Source organism: Onychostruthus taczanowskii, unplaced genomic scaffold, assembly GCF_017590055.1.
Source record: "Onychostruthus taczanowskii isolate IOZ18803 unplaced genomic scaffold, ASM1759005v1 scaffold15, whole genome shotgun sequence".
Lineage (NCBI taxonomy): Eukaryota > Metazoa > Chordata > Aves > Passeriformes > Passeridae > Onychostruthus > Onychostruthus taczanowskii.
Window position 1 is genome coordinate 1,007,947 of NW_024498685.1, and position 23,556 is coordinate 1,031,502.

The 23,556-nt window shown below is 42.0% G+C and overlaps 1 protein-coding gene across 1 annotated transcript in view; it reads left to right on the top strand.

Annotated features, from left to right (window-relative positions):
* AKR1D1 (aldo-keto reductase family 1 member D1) overlaps positions 1-19,129 on the top strand; it is a 34,724-nt gene extending 15,595 nt beyond the window's left edge. Inside the window, exons 2-9 of the mRNA XM_041398589.1 lie at positions 770-937; positions 5,284-5,400; positions 9,810-9,887; positions 12,238-12,360; positions 14,059-14,168; positions 14,651-14,816; positions 15,593-15,675; positions 18,968-19,129. Of these exons, the coding sequence (XP_041254523.1) occupies positions 770-937; positions 5,284-5,400; positions 9,810-9,887; positions 12,238-12,360; positions 14,059-14,168; positions 14,651-14,816; positions 15,593-15,675; positions 18,968-19,010 (888 nt within the window). The 3' untranslated portion in view covers positions 19,011-19,129. The remainder of the gene's footprint in view (positions 1-769; positions 938-5,283; positions 5,401-9,809; positions 9,888-12,237; positions 12,361-14,058; positions 14,169-14,650; positions 14,817-15,592; positions 15,676-18,967) is intronic.
* Positions 19,130-23,556: the final 4,427 nt, after the last annotated feature.

Consider the following 23,556-nt stretch of genomic DNA (forward strand, 5'->3'; position numbering starts at 1 on the left):
TTTTGCTTAGTTTGGCCTACATGTAATTTTGTTTGCCATGCTGGCTAATGGATAATATGACTGTTCTGAAAAAACAAGCTTACTCTGAATTTTGGCAATGATGAACAAACAGTACAAAAATGTCACTTACTAGGAGGTTTCTTGGGTCATCTTAAACTGAGGAGTAAAATATATATATAAATATACACTAAAGCAAGTACTGTTTTTAACCACAAAGTAAAGCAGCTGTTCAGAACTGGGAATACCAGTTCTGACTTTCAGATTACGATACCAACAACTGTAAGTTGATTTGAGGAGAAAAAAGTAAAATCCAAATTCCTGCACTGCAGAAAGATCCAAGCTACTCAAAGAGCCTCTGATCAGCAGGTACCAAAAAGTCATCTTTCCCTTGAGTAAGCCACTTTATCAAATGGGTGTTGTAGGTAAGCCCTTGCTCACTAGATAAGAAATTCTGAAATTATTTTCATATCACAAGCATTTGATTCTACTTCCTGAGGAAACTAATATTTTCTCTTTCATGGAGATAATGAGACAGTTTTTTGATTTGCTGCTTTTTCCAAGTCTAATCTCACATGCTCAACAGTTTTGAGAAAAAATGCACAGCCCTCTCTTATTTAGAGGTTGGAACATGGTTGCCGGAGAGGTAAGGGATGGTCACTCAGGATGAATTACACCACAAATTGTGCACATATCTCAGGGACCCTCTAGCATTGAAGGAGAGGTAAGCAGTAGGCTGACACTCTGTTCATTCTTTTCCTTCTCCCACCAGACTCCCAAAGGTTCCTGTCTGGAGGCAGTGAGGATTGCCATCGATGCTGGTTACCGCCACATCGATGGTGCCTTTGTCTACTTCAATGAGCATGAAGTGGGACAAGCCATCCGGGAGAAGATTGCTGAAGGGAAGATCAAGCGAGAAGACATATTTTACTGCGGCAAGGTGAGAACTTGCACTCAGATTATTTACACTAACTCCAGGACTTATGTGAATGGTCTTTCTTAAGAGTGCTGGTGATCAGCATCTGGAATGTTTCCTTCCAGATCCAACATCCTTTATTTTTCTTTCCTAGCATCCTAGCATTACCAGAATGCTGCAGATCTTTATGAACACTAGGTTTCCTGTGAGGCACAGGAATCACTGTTCTCTGTTTAAATCTCTGATAGCAGTGGGAACCATGCAACCTCCCTTCTGCTTAGTTATTGTAGGCACCTGCATGTGAAGACCACGGCTAAGCTCAGCTTAAAGTGCTGCCTAGCCTGTTACTGTGCCACACATTGTGTTGTCACACACAGAGCCCCAGCTGGATAATGATCCTACAACTGAGCTATTTTCTGTTAGAGCAATTCCCTGCACAGGTTTGCCATGAGGTTGCACAATGAAAAAGGTGGGAGCAAGCACGTGCTTGCCAGTGTCTGTGTATGGGAGAACAGCAAGTGCCTACATTGGTACTACTGCCAGAAAATTACTCATCAAGCTACACCCTTAGTTACTGTATCACTTGTAATTAAAAAGTTCTAGGATGATGAATCAACTTACTTGGAGAGAAGATGTCATTATACTTCTGTTCTAGAGCAATGAGGCTGGAGTAATGCATTCAAGTCTTAACTCTATGACTTGACTCTCTCCTAAAAGAATGAAATCCCTTGTCCAATGAAGTGTCTGACAGAAGCTGTCACAACAACGATGAACTAGCCAGGTATAAGAGAGGTCATTGCACATTGTAGTGCAATGGTGCCTGTCCAGTTTCTAAGGGAGTTTATGGCCTCAAATAGTCCTTTCTGCAGAGCTTCTTTGAACACATCAGGCTAATATTTTCCCTTTTTCCTTTCCCAAATAAGACGTAATCCACAATTACTCAACAGACTTGTAAATAAACACCACTGTTCCTAGAGTGAAAGATCCCATGGGATAAGAGGCCTGGCTTACTGTGAGCAATTTAGTGAAGTTCTATGATCTGGGAAAATTAAGCTTCATATTGGATAGTTTGCAGACCAAGTGGATTTTCAGCAGCTATAGACCAATTTCCAAGTACAGCAATTTCCAATCTGTAAAATATGCACCTCTTTTCCAAGTTTCCTGCTTGGTTCTACTGATAACAACCTTGCCATTCTGAGAAAAGCCTCACGTTCTCAAATTCTCTGCCTTTATCAGGAGAATTTCTCAGTCTCTTATATGCCAATTATGTTGTTTTGGATCAGTGAAAATATTTGGTTTCAACAGTTTTATAGTTTCATTACTGCAAGTTATCAGTAATATTACAAATCAAAACTACCAAGTTGTGCCAAAAGAACCAGATGTCCAATTTTGAGTATTTTAACTTTCTCAACTGCTTCCCCTGCAGTTTATTTGCCCATATCAACATTTAGGCTCTATGAAAGCACATCTCCTGGTAAAATTTCCAAACTTCCTTTATTTTTAAGCCTTTCTATATTCAGTTGTCTGATCTGATCACCAGATTATTTTCCTAGTCGATAATCACTAAATAAACATTGAGTCATTTGGAAAACTGCAGGTCCTGCAAGCCACAGGGCCGCAACACACGGTACCACAACAGCCAATGCCTGTGCTCCTAGCCTGCTGTGTGTCTGTGAGATGACATACACATGGATTTCTCTTACAGGCATGTCCTGTTTGTGCTTGACAAAATGTCAGCCACTCAGGGTGACAGTCCATTATAACATTTCTATGATCTTTAAAAGAGTTCAAAGGCAGAAACTGAAAATAATCTGCAACTAATTCAATCCATCACAATCAAGGATTTTCACAGGTTTCACTCAAAGCTCTCACAGCAGCTCTGAACTTCCCAGAAGGAGTGGGAGTGGATCTCCCTTGCCTTATGTACCTTTAGTTTAAGCACCTCACAAACTTAGGTAGCTTACAAAGTACAGGCAAATCTCAACCCAGTAGATACTTCGGGCATTGATCAGTAACTGATTGATATGAACTGTTGCATCCTCTAGGAAACTTGGTAGATACACAGACCATTCTTGGAAGAACCAGGCACTACAGAAGTTAGTTATGTGTTCTTCCTTACTGACAATCAGAAGTACTGGAAATTCCCAAGAGCCTTCAGACTCAAACCCCTCATGCAGATCTTTCCTGAAGCAAAGATGCTGCAGATGGAAGGCTGATCCATCAGCAGGGACTGAGGAGAGCAGCCCTGCTGAGTGGCAGCGTTACTGGAACAGTGACCTGGTGTGATCGCGCTGCATCTGCCAGTTGAAATCATCAGCACTTGCACTTGGCTCTTGCTGCTGGCTGCCTGATCAGGCAGAGTAGCTCAGCATCCAGAAATTTTAGAGGTTTTATATCAACTGCCAACATCTCACTTGGCTTATACAGCAAGACCTTTTTGGTCTCCTCTTTCATCCCAGGATATTTCTTTCATTAAACTAGAAGTAACATTTCCAGGAAATGTGGTGTCCTAAAATGCCAAAGCCAGCTGGCAGCTTTGACTGCTGAAACATGGGTTCTACTTAGGTAGATAATACAATTACTTGTACAAATCATGAGAACAGTTATAAAACTCTCAAGTTTCCATGGCATCGATGTATTGACACAGTACAAATGTTTTTAAACATAGTACAGTTGTTTTTAAAGGTTGGTTCTTCAGAACCTCTGCAATTTTAGAAGGAATTATATTCAGTGGCAAATGGCTCAATAGAACTGGGCTCAAAAGGGCACTCAGAAAAACTACTTCTAAGCAATATATCTCAGGTTACCAAATTTCTAAAACACAGTAACAACCTGTACACTAAGGGTCTACAAAGTCATTTCCTTACTTAAATACAAGTTAAGTTAATTTTGCAGGTAAAATGCTTAAAAAAGACATAGACCAAAAATTTTTCAGTAAATCCTGTGGAACAACTTAAACTCTTGAGAACAGGACCATGGTCCCTTACTGTAGTACACTTTAGCCTCTTACTACTGTCTACTGATCATAAACTCTTCACATCTTGCAGCATACAGCTGAGAAAGGCCTAGTATGAATTTCCAGGTGTTTTGGTTTGTCACCTTAGGGCAGGGTCAGATGTTCTGCTCCCAGTACAGCTTAACACATCCTTGCTTCTGCGCAGAACTGAGCAGATTGTTTTCCCAGGGAATAATTATAACATATTTTTAAAAAAGCAAGCATCTAAAATAACTTATAACTTACACAGGCTATGCCCTTTAACGCCTATAATCATCCTCTTCTCCCATAAATCACAATTCAAGTTTTGTGTCTTTAGAACAAATTTATTCTATACCTCAGCATGCAGTGGCTGTCAGCTTTGGTGGCAGAACTGACTAGACAATTACCATACCAGCAAACAGCAGTTTTTTCCAACCAGCAAAAGTGACAAAAACCTCAACGCGACTCCACAGGTTAATTTTGTAAGTTGAAAAAAAAAAAGAAAATAAAAACTTAGCCCAACTTATTGTGTGCATGCAAATGGTACTTCAAACCTTCTATTGTGCGTTAATTCTGCTGCAGTTAAATCGACAAAACTCAATCAGTTTACAAAGACCTCTTGGTTACTAATTACCATGCTATGGTTTTATTCTTGCAAGAGACTTGCATCAGCAGAGTTCAGTTAGAGATAGTGCTGAACACTCACCAGTTGAGCACACTCCATAGCAACCTCGGGGCACAACTCTGAAAGGCAGCAGTTTGCATTAAAGAGGTACAGAAGACTGTGCTTTAACTACTCACACCTGCATTACAGTGACTAAACACAAACACATCGTCCCATGAGGACTGGGGAATAAGAGAAAACTTGCCTAGGTCAGGCAGTCTCTCAGGCTCCCGACCACGGGAGAAAACCAGAAGATTCTCTTAGTGCTGAGTGCTTGGCTGTTCAACAGCTAACTCACATGATCTGAGTTTCTGCCTTCAAGCATAAAACTGACCACAGATTCCTTGTGGGAACAAAGCTTTTCAGTGAAAGCATATGCTTGGAAAACAAAAGGAATCTGTCTAAATTCATTGAGTAAGAGTTTGCAATATTCTCAGCTCAGAAGAACCTGTTTTGTAATAAAAAAAAATACATAATGGCTTTACTGGGTCAACACTTCATCAGTCCTGGGCAAGAACTCCTGTCTTAACTTCTGCACCTGGCTCTGACAGAAGGCAAGGTAAGGCACTCACCTCTGCCTTGCAGAGATGGAGACCGTGATGTCTCTGCACTCTGCATAATGGGCTCTGTCAGATGGACAAGAGGAAGGGAGTGTGTGTGTGCTGGGGGTCTTCAGCTGGCTCTCTGTTCCTCCTGGCACCCAAAGAAAGCCTGTGCTTGCCTCCCCAGCTGTGGAATACCTGCCACCCCCCAGAGCTGGTGCGTCCCACACTGGAGAAAACCCTGAAGATCCTGCAGCTGGACTATGTTGACCTCTACATTATTGAGCTGCCAATGGCTTTCAAGGTAAAAAGAAATATTGCTTGAAAAAAGTGCAGGAACTTAACTTGAACCAAGGTCTCCATCTAGTATATTCCTGGCAGCTTCCAGCCTAGGTTGTCAATAGCATTTTGAGCTGATAACATATATATTTTGATAGATACTGCATGCATGTATTTTTGTGCACTGTCCACCCAACAGAGGCATCTATAAGGTGGTGTGAGAAAAGGCCAGGAGAGATGTTGCTTGGAGCGTTTCTGCTGGAAGGACAGGTCTCCCAACTCCTACTCTGAAAAATTACCACAGCTGAGCAGTACATGTGTCTGAATCCCCTCTGAGCCATGAGGAGAGAGTCACTGGAGGAAAGAGCTCATACAAAGCAGCAACAGGCCAGGGGCAAAGCTCAGAGGGGGAGAGGGAAAGGTAAAAAGTCACCAAGTTTGGTTTGCTTATTCTGTCCCAAATTAAAGCTGCTGGGAAAATTGTGGTTATGATCTTAATCTCTGCAACTGCAGCAATCAGCTTCACAACATCCCAACTGGTGCCAAACATGGGTGGTCCATCTCTCATTCTTAAATGATCAACTCTGATATTCCCTCATACTGCTGGCTCTGGGCAACTTGTAGGCAAAACCTTTGAATGCAGGGAGCTCACATCATAGTTGCATGCCTCCCTCTTGCAAGTCCACAAACTTTCTGCTTTCATAGCTGTTTGTACCTTGCTTTACAATTTTCTTCTAGAAGTACATGATATAAAGGCAAATAAAATGAAGATAATTATATTCACAACATTTAAGTGGTTTTGAATGAATTAAATCTTTCTTCTAAGAGAAAATAGGGTCAGGCAATTAGCTGGTTAATTGTTTCTGAACAAGGTTTGAGCTCTAAACTGGCCTCTTTTTGCAAGGAAGGTAGATCTCTGATTATTAAAATCATATTTTTCTGCAGAAATTACCAGAACTGCAAATACCAGAACTATCAGATAGGAAGCAATTTACCAACGAGGCTATCACATTATACTTGCAGCCCTTTTTTTCCCCCTGAGGAGGCCATATCCTATTAAGACCTATATAGGAGTAACCAGACTCTGATATTAAAGTTTTATTTATACAGTCACACGTATGGAATTTTTTTGGGTACATTTCTGAAAATTTCCCACCACTAGCAATTTCCTGTTTCCCTTTTCTCGTGTTTGTATTCTTTAGTAGTTCATTCTCCCACATAGTGAAGGTCATTGTCTCACAATATAAAGATATAGACAGCTGGCTTTAAAGTAATGTACATCTGACTCCCTGAGGCTTGTATCAACAATCTTGAGTAGTTAAAGGAGTAGCAGACCTAGAGATTCATTTATGTTTCTCATGAGAGGAGAGAAAAAAATAAGTCACTTTCTTCCTGAAAAATATACACTGTTCTATGTCAGATACAAAATGAAAAATACTCTTTATTTTGCAGTGGTGACAGGTTTCCTTTCTTTGCTTTCTCTCTCACAAATACACCCATCCTGTCTGCGATGCTTGCCTTTGATGAGGAGCATGCAGGTGTAACTCTAAGAAACTCCTACTGCCCCCTAGCCTGCAAGCATTGGTGCTTTCCTTCCCAGAAGTCTAGCAAAAGCAGTCTCTGGTTGGAAGCAGTGATGTACTTAAGATAGAACTTACAGTACCACCCTGAAAACAGTAAGAAACATGCCCCTGCAGAGCCCAGCCAGCAATTTGTCACAGGGCTTTCAGGCAGAATAAGAGGACTGTGGTTTCAGAGAGCACCACTCAGCAAAGCCCTTCTGCTTTTCAACAGCTCAAGAATAGCCACCATGTGGGGTGCAATTAGTCGCTGACCTACCAACATTAGCCTATACCTCCCTGTATTTTTTCCCCACATAGACTCCCCATTCAGGACTTTGGTCCTTCCTGCCTTTAGCCCCCAGCAGTGTTGCTCAGCCCCTCCACCCTAGCAAGGGAGTAACCAGCAGAAACAGGTCTCCTCCAGGCCACCATGTGCCCTCCCTCTGCCTGGGGAGCTCATACCCTACAGGTATTTTAGGGGTAAAAAACCAGCAGGTTTTTTGAGGATTCTTCTCAGATGACTGATTCATCAGTAACATCAACTGGTGCACTAAATGGTCTGCAAATCTGTCCCAAACTAAGGATTCTGTCATCTGATAGGAAAGCAGGTATTTTAGTGTTACACTGAACAAGTCTCATCTAAGTATCTTGTAATTTTAAAAGAATAACTTAAAACAGACCATTGGCATCACTATTTGACTTCCTGTTGCCTTTCTGTTTATAGGACAGGCATTCACAGGTTATAAAAATTGTATAAAAAATTGTTATAAAAATTATATAAAAGACCATTTTATGAAAGGAAGGGGATGTGCAGAATTGTCTTCCTGCATGTGTGTTGGTGAGAAAATTATAATGGGAGCAGGACTTTTCCTCTCAGTCGTTAAGAGTCGCTGAGTTTTAAACTAGCAAGTAAGCTATCTTTTGGAGATAAGCTGTCTGGTATCTTTTGGAGTGCCTCCAGACTTCAGACATGACATGATAAGCTGTGATCCCTCATAATAGCAGTGACTGTATGGTGTTGCCACACTAATTTCAGTGCTCATGCAGCAGCATGAAGCATACCTTTCATCCAGTGTAAAACACAAAGCTATCTCCAAGAGAACTGCAAGAGAAGACACCAGCATTTCTAGGATGACTGGTGCGGTGTAGTTCATGAGAACCCAGAGCTAAAATATGTGACCACCTTCTGAAAGACCTTGTCACCACCCTGTCACCATCAAAACATTGCCTTTCTCTCAGCACTTTATTCATCTGCAGGCAGTTCTTCCATTCAGAAATTCCCTTTCATAAAAAGATAGCTTGGTAGAGAAAGTTTTGCCTGGAAACTATTGAGCAAAGACAACTGCACTTCAACACCTTGCAGAATTCTCTGCAGGTAGGAGGAGGAATTGATCACTGTAGAAATCCACAGTAGTTCACACCACATCTCAGTCAAGCATCATTCATCCTGACCTGGTTCATTTTTAAAACACAAATGACAGAGGAAAATAGGAGGATGGTAAATTAGCTGATATAATTGCTGCCTATTGACTACTACAAAAAAAAATTTGAATAGAAGTGAATAAATTAGAAGTGGGGCAGAGTAAAAAGGTCCTGAATTCAGACTCATTTACTAAAATTAAACAGGTCCAACTGTTTAATGTGTTGAACTTCCAGTCCTTGGAAAGTGTGCTGGGGTATCATGGGATGAATGATTTGTTCCAAAATACCATGGGGTGGTTTTGCATATAAAGCTTTTCCACCTCACATTATGATGGCAAACACTTTGCCTTCTAATAGAAAAAAAAGGTACCCAACAGCCACCTACCTCTTTCTAGTCAAGATATTATCTTTTTCCAGCAAGACAGAGCAACAAAAGCAACAAGCAGTCTTTGTGGAATTGTCTGAGGAAAATCAGCACATTTGGAGGAGAGAGGCTTTTGCCTGTAACTGAGACCTTGGCCCTCTGAAATCTGAGGCTGTGTTTTCCTTAGGCTCACTTTTCCCATTAAATGTCTTGGATTTGAACTCAACTGAATTGGGAGGTGATAGTTACTGATCATATTAGTCACAGCTGCATGTTCCCAAGGAGTTACCACGTCAACATCTTGTACCCAGGCCTTTGAAATGTAGCAGTTTGAAGTCAGATCAAATGTCAAACATCAGTGTAGGGTTTTTGTTCACAAGAAGAAAAACCAAACTGCAGCAAAACACAAAAGTGAAATTGTGATCAGACACAAGGGAGGGAGGTGTTAATGCATTGCCTGCAACAGCAGTGAAATAACCAGCAAATAAGAGAAAGCTGTGCTTGTGAGATAGCAGCTCATAAATCACTTTTGAAGCCTACAAAGTGCAGAGATTGGAGGAAAGAGTTTCTAGTGCCCAAAGAAAGGTGGATAATGCACTTAAGAGGTTAGCTATGCCAATAGCCTATTACTGCCAATAGCTCTTGGACCCCTCCAGTTGTTGGGGAGAGTACCAGCTCAGTCCAGTTCCCAAGCGCCTACAACACAAGCAGGAGGCAAGGGAAGGGCCAAAACAAAGAGGAAAGAAGAGAATACAGGCTGGTACTCTAACCCAGCCCTTTAGAAGGAGATGAGTCTTTTGGATGCCATAACATAAAGGTCAAAAGTTTACTGAAAAACAGGGCCATCCAGGAACTCCTGAGTGTACTCTCATGTGACAGTTCAGGAGTGTGTCCAAGGACGGTCTAGCAGACGAGGATGTGGTAAGCCCAGCATGAATGACCTGCTGAACTTAGGGTGTTTCAGAAAACTACTCAATTTTTTTTTTTTTGTTGTTTACTAGTAGAAACAGAGTCCATGAAAAAAATTTTACTCTAAGGACTGAAAATTCTTTCTTTAAAGCACAGCAGTATGGTTTTACTTTTCAGCCTGGAGATGTACTCTACCCAAAAGATGAAAATGGAAAATTTATATACCATGAGACAGACTTATGTGCCACTTGGGAGGTAAGCAACACAATATCCATCCATATATGCTTTAAACCCACAGATACTCATTCTCATTTTCATTTGTGGTTTTCATAAACATAACTGAAGCAAATTGCCAGGGCAAATGGATCAACTTCTACTAGCTCCATGGATAAAATTTACTTCTATCCTTAAGCATTCTTTAACCATGTTTCTTTTTGCTGTCATTTAATTATTTTTATAACAAAATACTGTTGAAACTTCAGACATCCACGTTCCCTCTTTAAGAGAGTGTACTCTGTACTCACTACTTGAAGCTTTTATCATTAGATTTTTACCAATCTTTCCCCTTTATCAGATCTTCACAGGAAGAGAAAATTGGAGCCATCAGAGGAGACTGGGTCATCTCGAAAAAAATAAAATCTTTTCACTTGCAGGAAAAAACAGATTTTGCCTAAAGCTCACAATAAAAAAAAAAAAAAAAAAAAACAAAACCAAAAAAAAACCAAACAATCAACTTTTAAAACCCCTATTAAATAAAAAAGAGAACCAACACCTCCCCACTCAACCTGCCCCCCCTACCCCAAAACCAAAGCCCAAGACCTTGCCATCACTTGCCACTAGAACAAGTTCACTCACTTCTAAATTTACTTATCAGATGGGAACACAAGATTTTTCTGGTAAGAAAACTTGGAGGGAAGTAGCATTTGCCTGAAAGATTGCACCCTAGATTTGTTTGTGATGTGCTCTAGCCCTTTAGGCAGATGTCTCACTAAGCCTAGTGTCACTTGGTTTAATCAGGATCTTGGATGAGGAAGAAAGTGAGTCTAGCAATCTCCTCACACTTCTGCCTCTCAAAGCCATGGACACCTCTTTAGTTCATGGCCAAAGCTGCTCAGCTCTCCCTCTGCACCAGGCCTGATGAAATAGCATCACTAATTACATCCAGTTCACACCAAGAAAGATAAGAGGGGCTACTACATGCTCCACTTCAGCTTGCACTGTCCAGATCTGGATAGTCATGTCCCAGTTTAGCTTTACTCGAGGTACAGCAGATAAAGATGAAGAATGGTGAAATTTGAGTGAAATTTTGAAGGGGGAGAGAGCCCAGAGGGGGCCTGAACTTTCCCTTGGCAGCTGAGCCATCCAGGCTGGGTCTCAGAGGGAAGGGGGACTTCCACGTTAGCTGTTTATGTTACATTTGAATTTGGCTGATGTAGTTCATTCCCCTCTTTTCACAGAATGGTTGCTCAGATGTTAAAAGCAATAGCTCACCCAACACTGCTATATTTTTATCTTTGAGCTGGTGTTTAATGTAAAGGTTATTCTATAGCAGGCCACTCTCTTCAGCTAATAAACCAAGAGAAAAATAGGTGGTGGGGAGCACCTGCAAATAGCAGCTTTAATCTGAATCAAAATAGCTCAACTGAATCCAGATAATTTCACTCTCTCAGTGAAATTAAACTAGCTGGCAAAAATTAATTCTGTATTTGCTGACTTGTCACTGAGTGATAGAAGGCATATGAGGCCAACTAGGGGTCACCAAACATAGTGCCTCTTACCTCCCTGTTTTCAGCTCCTGTAAGACAGAAAGAATAACAAAACCTGTTATGCCTGGAAGGGCATCCAGCTCCTTGGTGGGGTCTGCTCTGCCTCAAACAGTCACTGAATTATTTGTGTGCAGAGTTTAGGGCAGAAAAGGGGAAGACCGTAGGAAAGGACCCCCTTTCACCTTAACAACCCAGCAGATGAAGAAAACGAAGACCAGGGAATATATTCGTGTCCAGTATTCACACGAGTTTCCCAGCTACTAGGATTTGTCTAAAGTGCAAAATATCTAGAATGCCTCTCTCCCATCCACATTTTTTTTTCTGCTTGATATTGTGCTGAAGTTTTCTGTGCAGGTTTGTGGTGTGCTTTGCCAGATATTTAGGGGATTTCACTGGATAAAGACTTCATATGAAAAACTGTCTTACAATCAAAAGGAGTGAATTTACTTGTCAGGAAAGCAATTTGTTTTGTTCGCTTTGCCTTCTCCAGCTTTGAGGCACTGCTAAAGCAGCATAAAGTAAGCAAAACTCTCTAAAAGCAGTTGCCTGGCACTTAAGTATCCATATCTCAGGTTAAATCTTTCTGCTCTCCAGACAATTTCTACCCTCACAGGAGGTAAAAAAACCCCAAAACATTAGGGCTTGGTCTGGAAAGCAGGTTGACACAGGAATAGAGTTTGGTTTGTCTGGACAACACCAGCCCTCGTGCTAATAGAGCTTTTTGTTCTGCTGCAGCAAAGGGTCTCAATAATGTTCTATCTTCCACCTCTCTCTAAAATGAGTGCTCCAAGAAATCAAGCCAACATGTGGGACTCCTCTTGTCTTTGCTTTCTTTGCAGGCTCTGGAGGCATGTAAAGATGCTGGCTTGGCAAAGTCTATTGGAGTATCCAATTTCAACCGCAGGCAACTGGAGATGATCATGAACAAGCCAGGACTTAAGTACAAACCTGTCAGCAACCAGGTATGACGGCAAGCCAAGGGCAGTGTCTGCCACAGTGCCACTGCCCTTTGGGGAATGCAAACACACAGCCTAAGCCACCACGTACAGAAAGGTGATGTGTACTTTGCCACAGATGCTGCTCTCCATGCTTACATTTCTAGCTTGAAAACATTACTCTTCCTATCTAGGCTAAAGATCAATATTTGAAGGCTCTGGAGCAATTGCTTTGCTCAGTTTCTGCTCCAGTACTATAAAACCGATGTCTCTGTGCCAAAGCTCCATAACAAGATTGAATGCTGAGTCAAAGCAGACCTTAGTTTCCTGCCATGTACCTTAATTCAAGTCCAAAAATTCCCAAGAAAGCCATTCAGAGCTAACCAGTGCTCAATGAAGCCATGTCTACCTTAGTTAACACCAGCAGAACCCTACAGATCCTGAGTCACTCCAGGCTTCCCAAGGGTAAAAGCCATTAGAAGCAACTCCTGAATTTCCTGTACTTGCTCTCTTGTACTTTTACTATAAAGACATTTGTAAGAGATAGAGAAAATGTTCAATTAAGGGAGACCCTGTAACGTGACTGGCCCAAGTGGAACAATCTTGTGAGGATGACAGGCACATCCGAGTTAAATTACAGTGGCGGGCTCTGAGAAGGTGACAAGTGGCAGCAACCCATCTGAGGGCCCAGTACCTTTGGCTCTGGCATTTGGCAGGTCTCTGCATTTCCTAGAAATCTCTAGGAAGCCCTTCTGACTTGTCTGGCACAAATATCCACATTAGCAGTAATAGAGATGAGGCCAGGGACCAACTGGGACCGACTTCTCACTACCACCGCCTGGCCTGAAGGGCTGGAATGGCCATGAGGCAGGGCAAGAAGGCTGGCCACAGCTTTTGTTTCTGTAGTTGGCCTGAAGGGAAAGGCTGCTTGTGAGATTAGGAAATTCCAGCACCCTTCCCTGGTATTAATGTGCCCAGCGGGTGCAAAATGCAATTGCTGTTTCTGGCGTGCCCTTAAGATTGCACTGAGCATTGCTGATGCTTCCTGGGGTCGAGGAAAACCAGGCAAAAGATTAAGCTAAGCATAGGACAGCTGGCCAGCAAGCACAGAAGTGCCAGATAGCTTCAGACTTGCCAGATAGCAACCACTGCAAACAGTGGTTGCTCCGTCACCTTTTAGACATCCATTTCCCAGAGTCTGAGAACACAGCCAGAAAATCCATGCGTGTGAGGGAACAGTGTTTGCAACATGGGAGGGCAAAGCTCACAATAAGGTCATAATCTCACCTTTCAAATAGCCCCCCCCTCCCCCCCACCTTTCTAACTGGGACAGTTTATGCCAACACTTCCCTAAAAAAAAATCATCCTGAATGCAAGAGGCAGAGAAATTGAGAGCTGACCCACGAGATGAGTTTCCTTCTCAGCTTACTTTTCTAGTGAGGTTGCCTCACCTCCATAATCCCCACTTATTGCCACCTTTCCACTGCAGACCAAGAAATGTTGCCTGCAGCCAAATTATGGTTGCAGATGTTAATCTGCTGTCCACCAAAAAAAAAAACAAAACAATAGAATAGTAACCACAGATGGTGTTTCCCTATTCCCTAATTTACATCTATCCTTTCCTGAAAGCATCACCTGGTCAGTAACTCTCACAAATATTGGGATACCTTCTGCTTCTCTGTCTGGTCCTGTTGATTAGTAATTCTTTCTGTGCTACTCTTGCAGGTAGAATGCCATCCCTACTTCACCCAACCCAAACTCTTAGAATTTTGCAGACAACATGACATCGTTATTGTTGGGTACAGCCCATTGGGAACCTCAAGAGATGAATCATGGTAAGTCCCCATGTTACTTTCAAATAGAGGGACAATATCCAGAGAAACATAGTTCTCCACTGCTGGGTCTCCATGCAAAATACCTCTGCTCCCATTTTTTAAAGTGGTTTTGAACCTCAATGTCTAAATATTACTGTTGTGAATGTAACCTTTCAACACTCCTGCTGCATGCTGTCATCAAAGAATGCCAGGTGTCTGCATAGGAGGTTGCCTTAGGTCTCCTCTAACAGAAGGCAAGTGTTTGGAACAGGGAACATGTGAGGATTAGATGAGGAAGGAGAAACAAATTCAACGTTAGGACATCACACAGGAAGTTGCCTTTGACAACATGCCAAACTAAGAGCCAAAGCTTTTCTCCTGTCTTTCACCCTATTTGTCAAAAGGTGCAGTGTTCTGTCCACAAACAAGTAGATGCCCCTATGTTTTGACATTAAAGATGAGGAGGGTTTTTGTTTTCTTTTTCTTCCCACTTTTTTTTCCAGGGTAAATGTGTCCTCCCCTCCTTTACTGAAGGATCCTGTGCTGAATGCCATTGGCAAGAAGTACAACAAGACTGCAGCACAGATAGCTTTGCGTTTCAACATCCAGCGAGGGGTGGTGGTGATCCCAAAAAGTTTCAATCCACAACGCATCAGAGAAAATTTCCAGGTAAATTCATACCCCGGTAGTACACGGACAAATCCACTTACATTGTCTTAGCCCCTAGAGAAGTTAATTTCCCCATTTGTTCTGTAGACATTTGTACGGCTAGACCAATGGCAAACTTTGCGACATTTGATGCTTCTTGTCCCCACCAGTAAATGTTAACAAGGGATGACAATAAGAGAGCAGTGCATAGAGGAAATGTTGGTGTCCTTTAACCCTCTGGAGGAGCTAAAGCTCCAGCTGGTGGTGTGTCCCTGAGCAGCAGCTGCTGCAGTGAGCAGGACAAGCGAGATGAGGTAACTCAGTAGGTCAGCAGCCCAAGACTGCAGGAGCTCAGGAAGGACTGGTTGTTCTGCCCTGTCTTCTGGTATGGGACAGCTCTGATAGGAAAGGGTTGCTGCACACAAGTGTGACAGAAAGGTTCACAACCACGCCACCAGAAAACATTTGGTTTGACTACCACCCAAAAATAAGATTATTTTGCTCTTGCATCTGTTGCAGCACTCACTACTCACACTGCTCCCTACTTTCCCTGGAAATACATTGCTTTCAAAGCTGGTGTCTCAGTATTGCCAGACTACCTTTCACTTCTTGCAAAAAAGGTGTAGGCAAATGTGACTGAGCTTATTCATGTCCTCAAGACTCCTGCAAATGCAAGTAAGCATGGGTTTGTGGGAGAGATAGAGGGAAAAGGAGGGATTGTATTTCTGGAATCTGGAACATATGAAGGTTGGTTATGACAAGAAATGCTAATGCATTCCTAACATCTCTTCCATTAGATCTTTGACTTCTCCCTCACTGAGCAAGAGATGAAAGACATTGAAGCCCTGAACAAAAATGTTCGTTATGTGGAACTGTTAATGTAAGTACAGGAGAAAACCTAGATCCTCATAGGGCATTCCTGTTCTTTCAGAGAATTAAAAAAAAAAATCACTTCCTTTTTAATATTAACTTTTGCATAAACAACCCTATTCCAAGGCAAGGCTTGAACATGAGAGACTTTTAATGCAGCCTGAATATGCTCCCAGATTGATTGCAAAAATAACCGTACAATATTTGCCTGTAGCTCAGGTTCTCAAAGCCCACCTAGCAGAGTGTATCTTCCTATTCCATCTCTCCTCCATTTCCTTAAACTCCTTCTGCTATGCGGCGAATGGTGGTCTCAGACACTGATAAGGCATAGCATCATCCCTGTCCAGAAGTGTGGATATTGAAGTTCAAATAAAATTGAATCGTACCTTCTTGTAAGAAAAACAGAACAGAAAGCTTGTTTGACTCCTAATTATCTCTTCTGAGACCTATCAAGGCTTGATCTCTTGCTGCTTGTCACCTAAAGCTTACCACCCAATATAGTTTTGCTTCACCTGAAAGCTCAGACCTAGCCAACAACCCCTCTCTTCCAGAGAATGAGGCTGTTTGTTTATCCTTCAGCTCAAAAGCATCTACAGCTTATGGCCAAACTTTGTTTTCCCCCTTTCAGGCACTCAATAAGTAGCCAAATGCTAGAGATTAATTTCCATGCATTCCTCTTTTTACCTTACATTATCTGTGTCCTGCTAAATTGTAGCATTAAATGAAAAGCATTGATAACAGCATCAATAGCACTCTAAAATGTTGACCATTGCTCAAAAGATACAGGGAAATATTGCAAAGAAACAAACAAACCACTTACTGTGCTGCATAAATATGATCAAAAATGTGCACTAAGTTAAAAGCATCATAATGGAGTTCATTTTTCACATTTAAGCTCAGCCAGGTGCTCTGAAGCTGTAGTTTCTTAAAACTTAAAATAGCCTTCCATCAATTAGCAGTACTTAGTTCCAGAAGGCTTCTCACAAATAGCCTATGAGATTCTTAAGTGTGTTTTGGTATCTGACACAGTTTGGTTTCGTATAGCAAAATTGAGTTATAGCATCATTTAAATTTTGATGATTATATACCTGAAATGTAACCTTGGTGCAAATTCAAGAGCCTTTCCCAGAAGCAAAGTCAAAGGCTGCAAATGCCCACAGGGGAAGAGCTTTCTAAGCCACCAATCTAAAAAACTAATAAGTTAAATGCTTTGCTTTGTTAGACTGATTTTGGTCATAGGAGGCCACCAAGGATATAAGGAAAACAGGATGCATAGCAGGGGGACTGGCACCTCTAGTTTTTACAAGAGCTCCGTGTATAGGGAAAAATGTTTAAGTAAATCTGATCTCAGCTATGAAAAAAGACTTATTGGAAAAGTGATGTTGCCACGTAAGAAGCAGATTTATAGATTTATATATATAGATATATATGCCTACTCTGCGTTACCACACTGAAGTGTCTGGAATTGACACTGCATCAGACAAATTACCAGCCTAAATACATTTCTTATTTCATCCAGCAATCTGTATCTGAAAAAGTCAAACCATGATACAGAAAGACTTTTTGTTAGTCAACTTAGTGCAAAACCTTTGACTGCTGTGATACACAGAAATGGAAAAATCCAGCTTTTCTCTGGTTCTTCCCCTTATCAGCTACCATAAGGGTACTGTGTGCAAACCTGTTGTTCCGATGGTATGAGTAAGCCCATGCAAACAGGATAACGCAATCAGTGGAATGAATTAGCAAGTTAAGCATCTAAGAAGAAAATGGAAGTTTTATAAAAACATGAGTACTTCAGGAAATCTTAATCTGAAGTTGTTTCTTCTCCTCTTGGAGAAATCTGGAAGCATTGTACAGGGCAAGTTTTACATTAATGTATCTGCTTGACTTATCTTATGCTCCCATTATCTGCTATGGATGTTTTTCCTTACCACTTATGCCAAGCTGCACTGACTCCTCCAAGTGAATCATTTTCACTCAAAGGACTCAGACTTTTGAATATGTGAAATCTGATTAGCAAGCATGCTCAATAGATGAAAAGTAGAGATAATGACACTGGCAACTCAGACATCATTAAATTATACTGAAGTCAAACAAGCCAAAGTGTTGTGGCTTGTTTTGTTTTTTGGGATTTTTTTTCAACCAACTCAACCTGTTAGTGTATAAACACTTGATCTTGGCTGAATATTGGAATGAAATGTTTTGACACAACCAATTCAAAATGTTTGATGCCTTCCAGTTAGTTACCTTCAATATTGTGAAATGTGTCCTTCCCAGACTGGAACGATTCACAGCTGGATAAATGCCAGTATTTGTTGTGCTGTGCTGTAAGGCAAGGCAGCCAGCTGCCATGGTGCACCTGAGAATGCTCTTCAGAAATTTTTCATTTAGCTAATGGAAAGTGTTTGTCAAGCCAGGGCTTGTGATTTAGCATCAGCTTCTCAAACAAACAAGAAAACCCACAACAGAAAACAGCTACCCGTCTCTCAAGTCTGCCAATAATGCGAAACACAGTGTTATTTTTTTCACCTGAAGTTGACCCTGGGAATTTTCTTCTTGCCTTTTATAATGATCCTGGATTGTGCATCTTCCTTGAGCATGCAGTTTCTAAAACAAAGCCTGAAATATCTCTTTGTTAGGATGCTCCCATGACCATCCCTTTCTCCCCTGAACAGGGTCATCCCAAAGCTTATTTGTAAATTCTCTGCCACAGTAGATACTGGCAGAATATCTACATGTAGGCTGAGCTAGAGGACAGCCAGACCTAGTTTAGGTATGGCAGCTGCTTGGGGAAAGCACCACCCTAGACCCAGACCTGTTCATGCCAGCTCTAAGGGCATAAGACAAAGTAGAACAGTCTGGTGTCTCTACCTCTTCTTCACACATAGCCCTTATTTCTAGGCATCTTTCTAGACATCTTAACAAAGTCTTCCCCTTCCACAGTACAGCACACATGGTGAAGCCATCCCCCTTTCCTAAAACACTTCTACTCACCTGAGTTAAATAGTGAGAATAGTTGACATCCCGAGTCCTGTTGATTTTCCCCATCTCTCCTTAAGATACGCAGTCTGTAGGCCTGAAAAATGGTCCTTCACCATCCTCTCCTAAAATACACAGGTTTGCTTCCAACTCTGCAGGGGCAGTTATTCAGAGCAGAACTGCTTCTGGATAACTAGGAGAGCCTTCCATGAAGGCCACATATATACTGCAAGGAAGAGGTTTGCTGGGCACAGGTTGATTGCAGTGATTTGATATCTTGCTTCACCCAAGGAGCTCACTTGTCCAATCTGACCTTTCCACAGGTGGCGTGACCATCCAGAGTACCCCTTCAATGATGAATACTGAAAAAGATGTGGCTCTGGACAGCCAGCCAGTGCTGTTAGGCTTTGCTGAGAGATACTCAACATTTGGTGCTTTGTCTTCATGTAAGGCTGTTCAAATCAGCATTAAAAACATGAAATTTATTTCTTTTTGTCTTCTCAGTTGCTTCTTGTTATTTGTGACCAAATCTATTTAATTCATTGAATTTCTGGTTTTGGCATATCAGGCTTTAATGCTGAACACTGAATGTTCAAGACTGATCGCTGATAAAACTGAAGATTTCTCCTAAAAACATACTCGCTAGTTCAAGCCAAATCAGTTTCACTTAATGGAATACTCACACTTAATCTCAAATAAAACCTTCCACTTCAGTAGGTGTAAGGCAGAATCAGAATCACAAAATGGGCAAAGTTTGAAGAGGCCACAGAGGAGTCATGTGGTCCAAACCAGTACCATTTTCTTTTACAGCCCAAGTAAGAGAAAGTCAAGAGTGGTGAACTAACTGAATCTGATATATATGCACATATTTTTGCTGATATGGACTAGGTATGTGCACTGCTTCATGCAATGAAGCCAGTTTAACTCTGACCAGAGTGTTCTGCAGCTGCATATGTGAGCTTTATTCTATAGGTACATCCCAGCTGGCTCCACATGGAACTAGTTCAAGCCCTAAAGCGCTACAAGCATGTTCATATTCCCCCACACACACCCCCCTCAGCTGAGGACCTCAGTAAAACTCAAGACAGTGTATGACACTTGTATTACATTGTACTTGTTATTCAAGGGTGGCATTAACTAGCATTGCATACACAACCTGCAGCTACAACTAGGGAGGTCCTCATCTCATGAGATTAAAAATCCCTTAAACTTCTTTCATGCTCAACTATCTGAAATTAACCCAAGAAAATTTCTGTTCACTTAAAAATTCTTATAAACATGAAGGCAGAAGAATGTACACCAGGGTAAGGAAGACCAACTCCTTCAGCATGAACTTCTTTTTCAGACTACTTGTTTACAGCCTATAGTGCATCTGCCCATACTCACACCTGCAGAAGGCTCCTTTGCCTCCCTCCTGAGCCCAAGAATCCCAGTTTCCTGCCACTGAAGGGGTACACTGGAGAGGTATTGGAGATGAAACTAAACCATACACTCAGAGAGAGAGAGTACTTCATGTGCTAGAATGTACATACATTGGAAAATGTGTCATACATAAGCTTCAGTCTATAGCATCTGCTTTTATTTATTACCATTGCTATTTATTATCCCTGGAGTGACTGGAGCAGGAAAATGCCAGAGCGTACAGTTCACGGAAACTCTTCTGTATGGTCATGGTGTGCTCCTCAGAGCTGAGACAAAGAGGGACAAGGATGACCACTTCACAGGAGCAGCAGGGAAGGCTCCCAACAGGGTCAAGTGCAAATGCATCCTTGGATGAGCTCAGTGGGCACCACTAGAGAAGTCAGGCCCCTTCAGCAGGGGTGGCCCTCACACAGCATTTATAAATCCATTCATAAATCTACATCAACAAAGAAGAATTCTGCTTCCTGGCGGTTACCCAAGAGCAATTCCCATTTTATTCTATTACTCAGTTAGACCAGAGGGGGATATAAAAAACAAAAGTGGGGCAGATGTGTCTTCTTTCTCCTCAGATATATTAGAAACCTCCTAGTGTAGATCTAAGGACAATCCCAAGGTCAGATGGAACTCTGCACCCAAGGTGTTCAGAACCACTGTCATAAGTCCTGCTTTGCCCCCTTTGCAAACAGCTGAGGTACCGGTCAAAAAACTGAACAAAATCCAAGTCTAAATTCAAGTGCCAGGGAGGAGGAGTTACCACCATACCCAACATGTTATTCCAGTTGCTTCATAAGTACAAGCCCTAAATAGAGCTCACAAGGCTCAACTGCTTAACAGTAGCACTGTACAAATTTTTGCACTGTAACTTGACCAGGTGCCATTCTCCAATCACAGCCAATATTCAGGCCAGTTTTGGCAAAGCTCTTGTTATCTATAACTGCAAATGCCAACTAGTGCTTAGCTTAAATGCTCACACTAGCCCCTTTTGCAGCTCACTGCTCTTTCCAGGCATCCTCCTCCCTTAGGTCAGGCAGCACTGGAGATTCTAATAAAGCAGGTGACCTTGTACATGTGAGTAAGGAAGAAAATACACTGAAACCTTTCTAACAGGGAATACCATATAATCAAATATTCAACCTATACTGATTAAATAACACAGGACAGATTGTGAGAGTTCCTCCTGCCCAAGTCATGCCATCAAATTCCTCCCCCCTCTAATTTTAATAGAATCCTCCTCCTCCTCCTCCTTTGCATTGCCTCATTTGTATCTGATGAAAAAAGATTCAGCCTCTTCCCAGGGGCAAATTCTCCCATACTACTTTCCATCAGTTATGAAACTGCTACTGACATATAGCCTACTTTTCCCGCCCTACTCTGCTCAGTTTCAGACCATTGCTCCCCATTGCTCTCCAACTTGCCCTACAAAGAAAAGGTTTAGATGGGGGATATAAATGGGCCTGCAGGTGGGAGCTCGGGAAACCCATTGTACCAGCAGCTGCACAAGGAGAGAGAAAAGTCCAGACTGCAACCCCAAGTAAGTTTTGCTCCCATCTAACACATTTCAGAGTCGTATTGGCCTCACTGCCTGGTGTGAAACACATCACTTGGAATGGTCACATACACCACTGCTCCAACTGGAAGGGTCCAGCATGGACAGAGGGGCCTTCAGCACCTCCTGCTTTGACAGGACTCACACATGACAAGAACAGACCCAATCACGTACTGGAAAATTTATTCACTTTTATAGTAAATAACCTGAATTGTTTGTGACTCTTTGTATAGCTGCAAAGCGAAGCGAAATCCAAAATATTTCCAAAAGAATCCATTCGTAGCTTCAGCTATGCACAAGTTACTTTACAGCAAAGAGAACAAACTATGCAGCACTTTAGATTCTTTTAGCAGACTAAGAGCTGGTGTGGTCAGCAGAAACCCAGGTGATGTGCTAACATCCCCAGCAGCATAGCAGTTGCCACAGCAGTTGATTAGAGCCCAGGCTTACCTGGCATTCACTGCTGTTACACAAGCTCAGGGCAGAGCACAGGGCTTTCGATGCAGCAGCATGTGCATGCTCACGTTCAGCAGGTGAAGCAACAGGAAAGCACTGGCACAGGTATTGTGCAATGTGCCTACACCACCCCACCCTGCACTGCACGGGGAGAGGAATTTTTTCCCCCACAGAGAGACAGAGCTTCCTCTCCCTCAAGACTAAGCATCTGGAATAGGAATCTGTTTCAGAAAGGACATGCATCCAATTTTCCCTAAAGTTGTGCAAGAGAAATAGGGAAAATAGTAAGAGGCAAAGTGGGGTGGACACTGTGTACATTTTTACAGTCTTACATTAAATAATGCCCCTTGAATTTATATCACATTTTCATACCACAAAGCTGCCAAGAGACTTTACAAGAGTGTGGAGGAAAGTGCACATGGCCATATCAAGCCACAGCCAAAATTGGGATGCAATTTTGGGTAGACAGAAATGGACACAGCGAAAGGAAGAAAGTACCTCCTGTAGTTTTTACCCGTTGCCTGCCAGTAAGGCCTGTGTGCAAAAATGAGATCTCTTCTCCTGGTCAAATTGTAATGATAACTGAGGGGAGATAGTGAGTTTTGAAAACAGTCAGAGAGGATAGGTGACCACAAAAGGCAATGCCTTTGGCTGCTTGCAGCAGGGTCCTCATTTAATGACGCTTCTTCATTTCATTCTTTTCTGGAATTCAGCAAAGCCCAAAAGCTGCTCACCTCCAGGCTGGCAGAATATTTAACCATTACCACTTTCTAGGGAAGTGCAGGGTATTCAACAGCAGAGAGGCTGGTACATTCCTTAACTGATTAAGATCATCTTCTAACTAGAATCAGAGTTGATTCGTCAATTTGGTGCACGAATTGTTTAAATGTGGAAGCAAAGCCAGTGTTACAGGGACTCTTAAAGAAAAAGAAATCACATGCCTGGGATGTGCAAGACATTTCTCAAATCTCCACAGCAAGCAGTGAGGACAAACTCAGGTCCCTTGTGTAGAGCAAGTCAAATTTGAAGATTTAAGATGAGACAACAACCTTTCTACCGTGAGTAAAACCAGTGTCTCCTTGTTGTTATCTGCCAGACCAAAAGACTTGGAAATAAATCAGTTTCGTATTTGCAAGACAATTTCCTTATTTTTTGGGGGGAGAGGAAGGGAGGGATCTGCTATTCCAAAACATTTCTCCCAGCTCTCAACAAGAAAATTCACATGTCTAGAGGTAAGCACTGGGGTGGAGAAGAAAGTCCATATGAGAGTGACAGGTTAGAATGAGATTCAGCAAGCTTATTTCACTTGTGACCTAAAATGCAAACACATTTGCCTTTGGGGGCAGAGTAATCAGCACGTAGTTGGGTACTAGAGCACTTTTTACACTAATTGATTCTCAGCAGTGCCATATTTCAGCTCTTCCCAACATCCTACTACCCCGGAGCCAAAACCCCAGCTCATAATAAAGGGCTTTGAGAGTGCAAAAA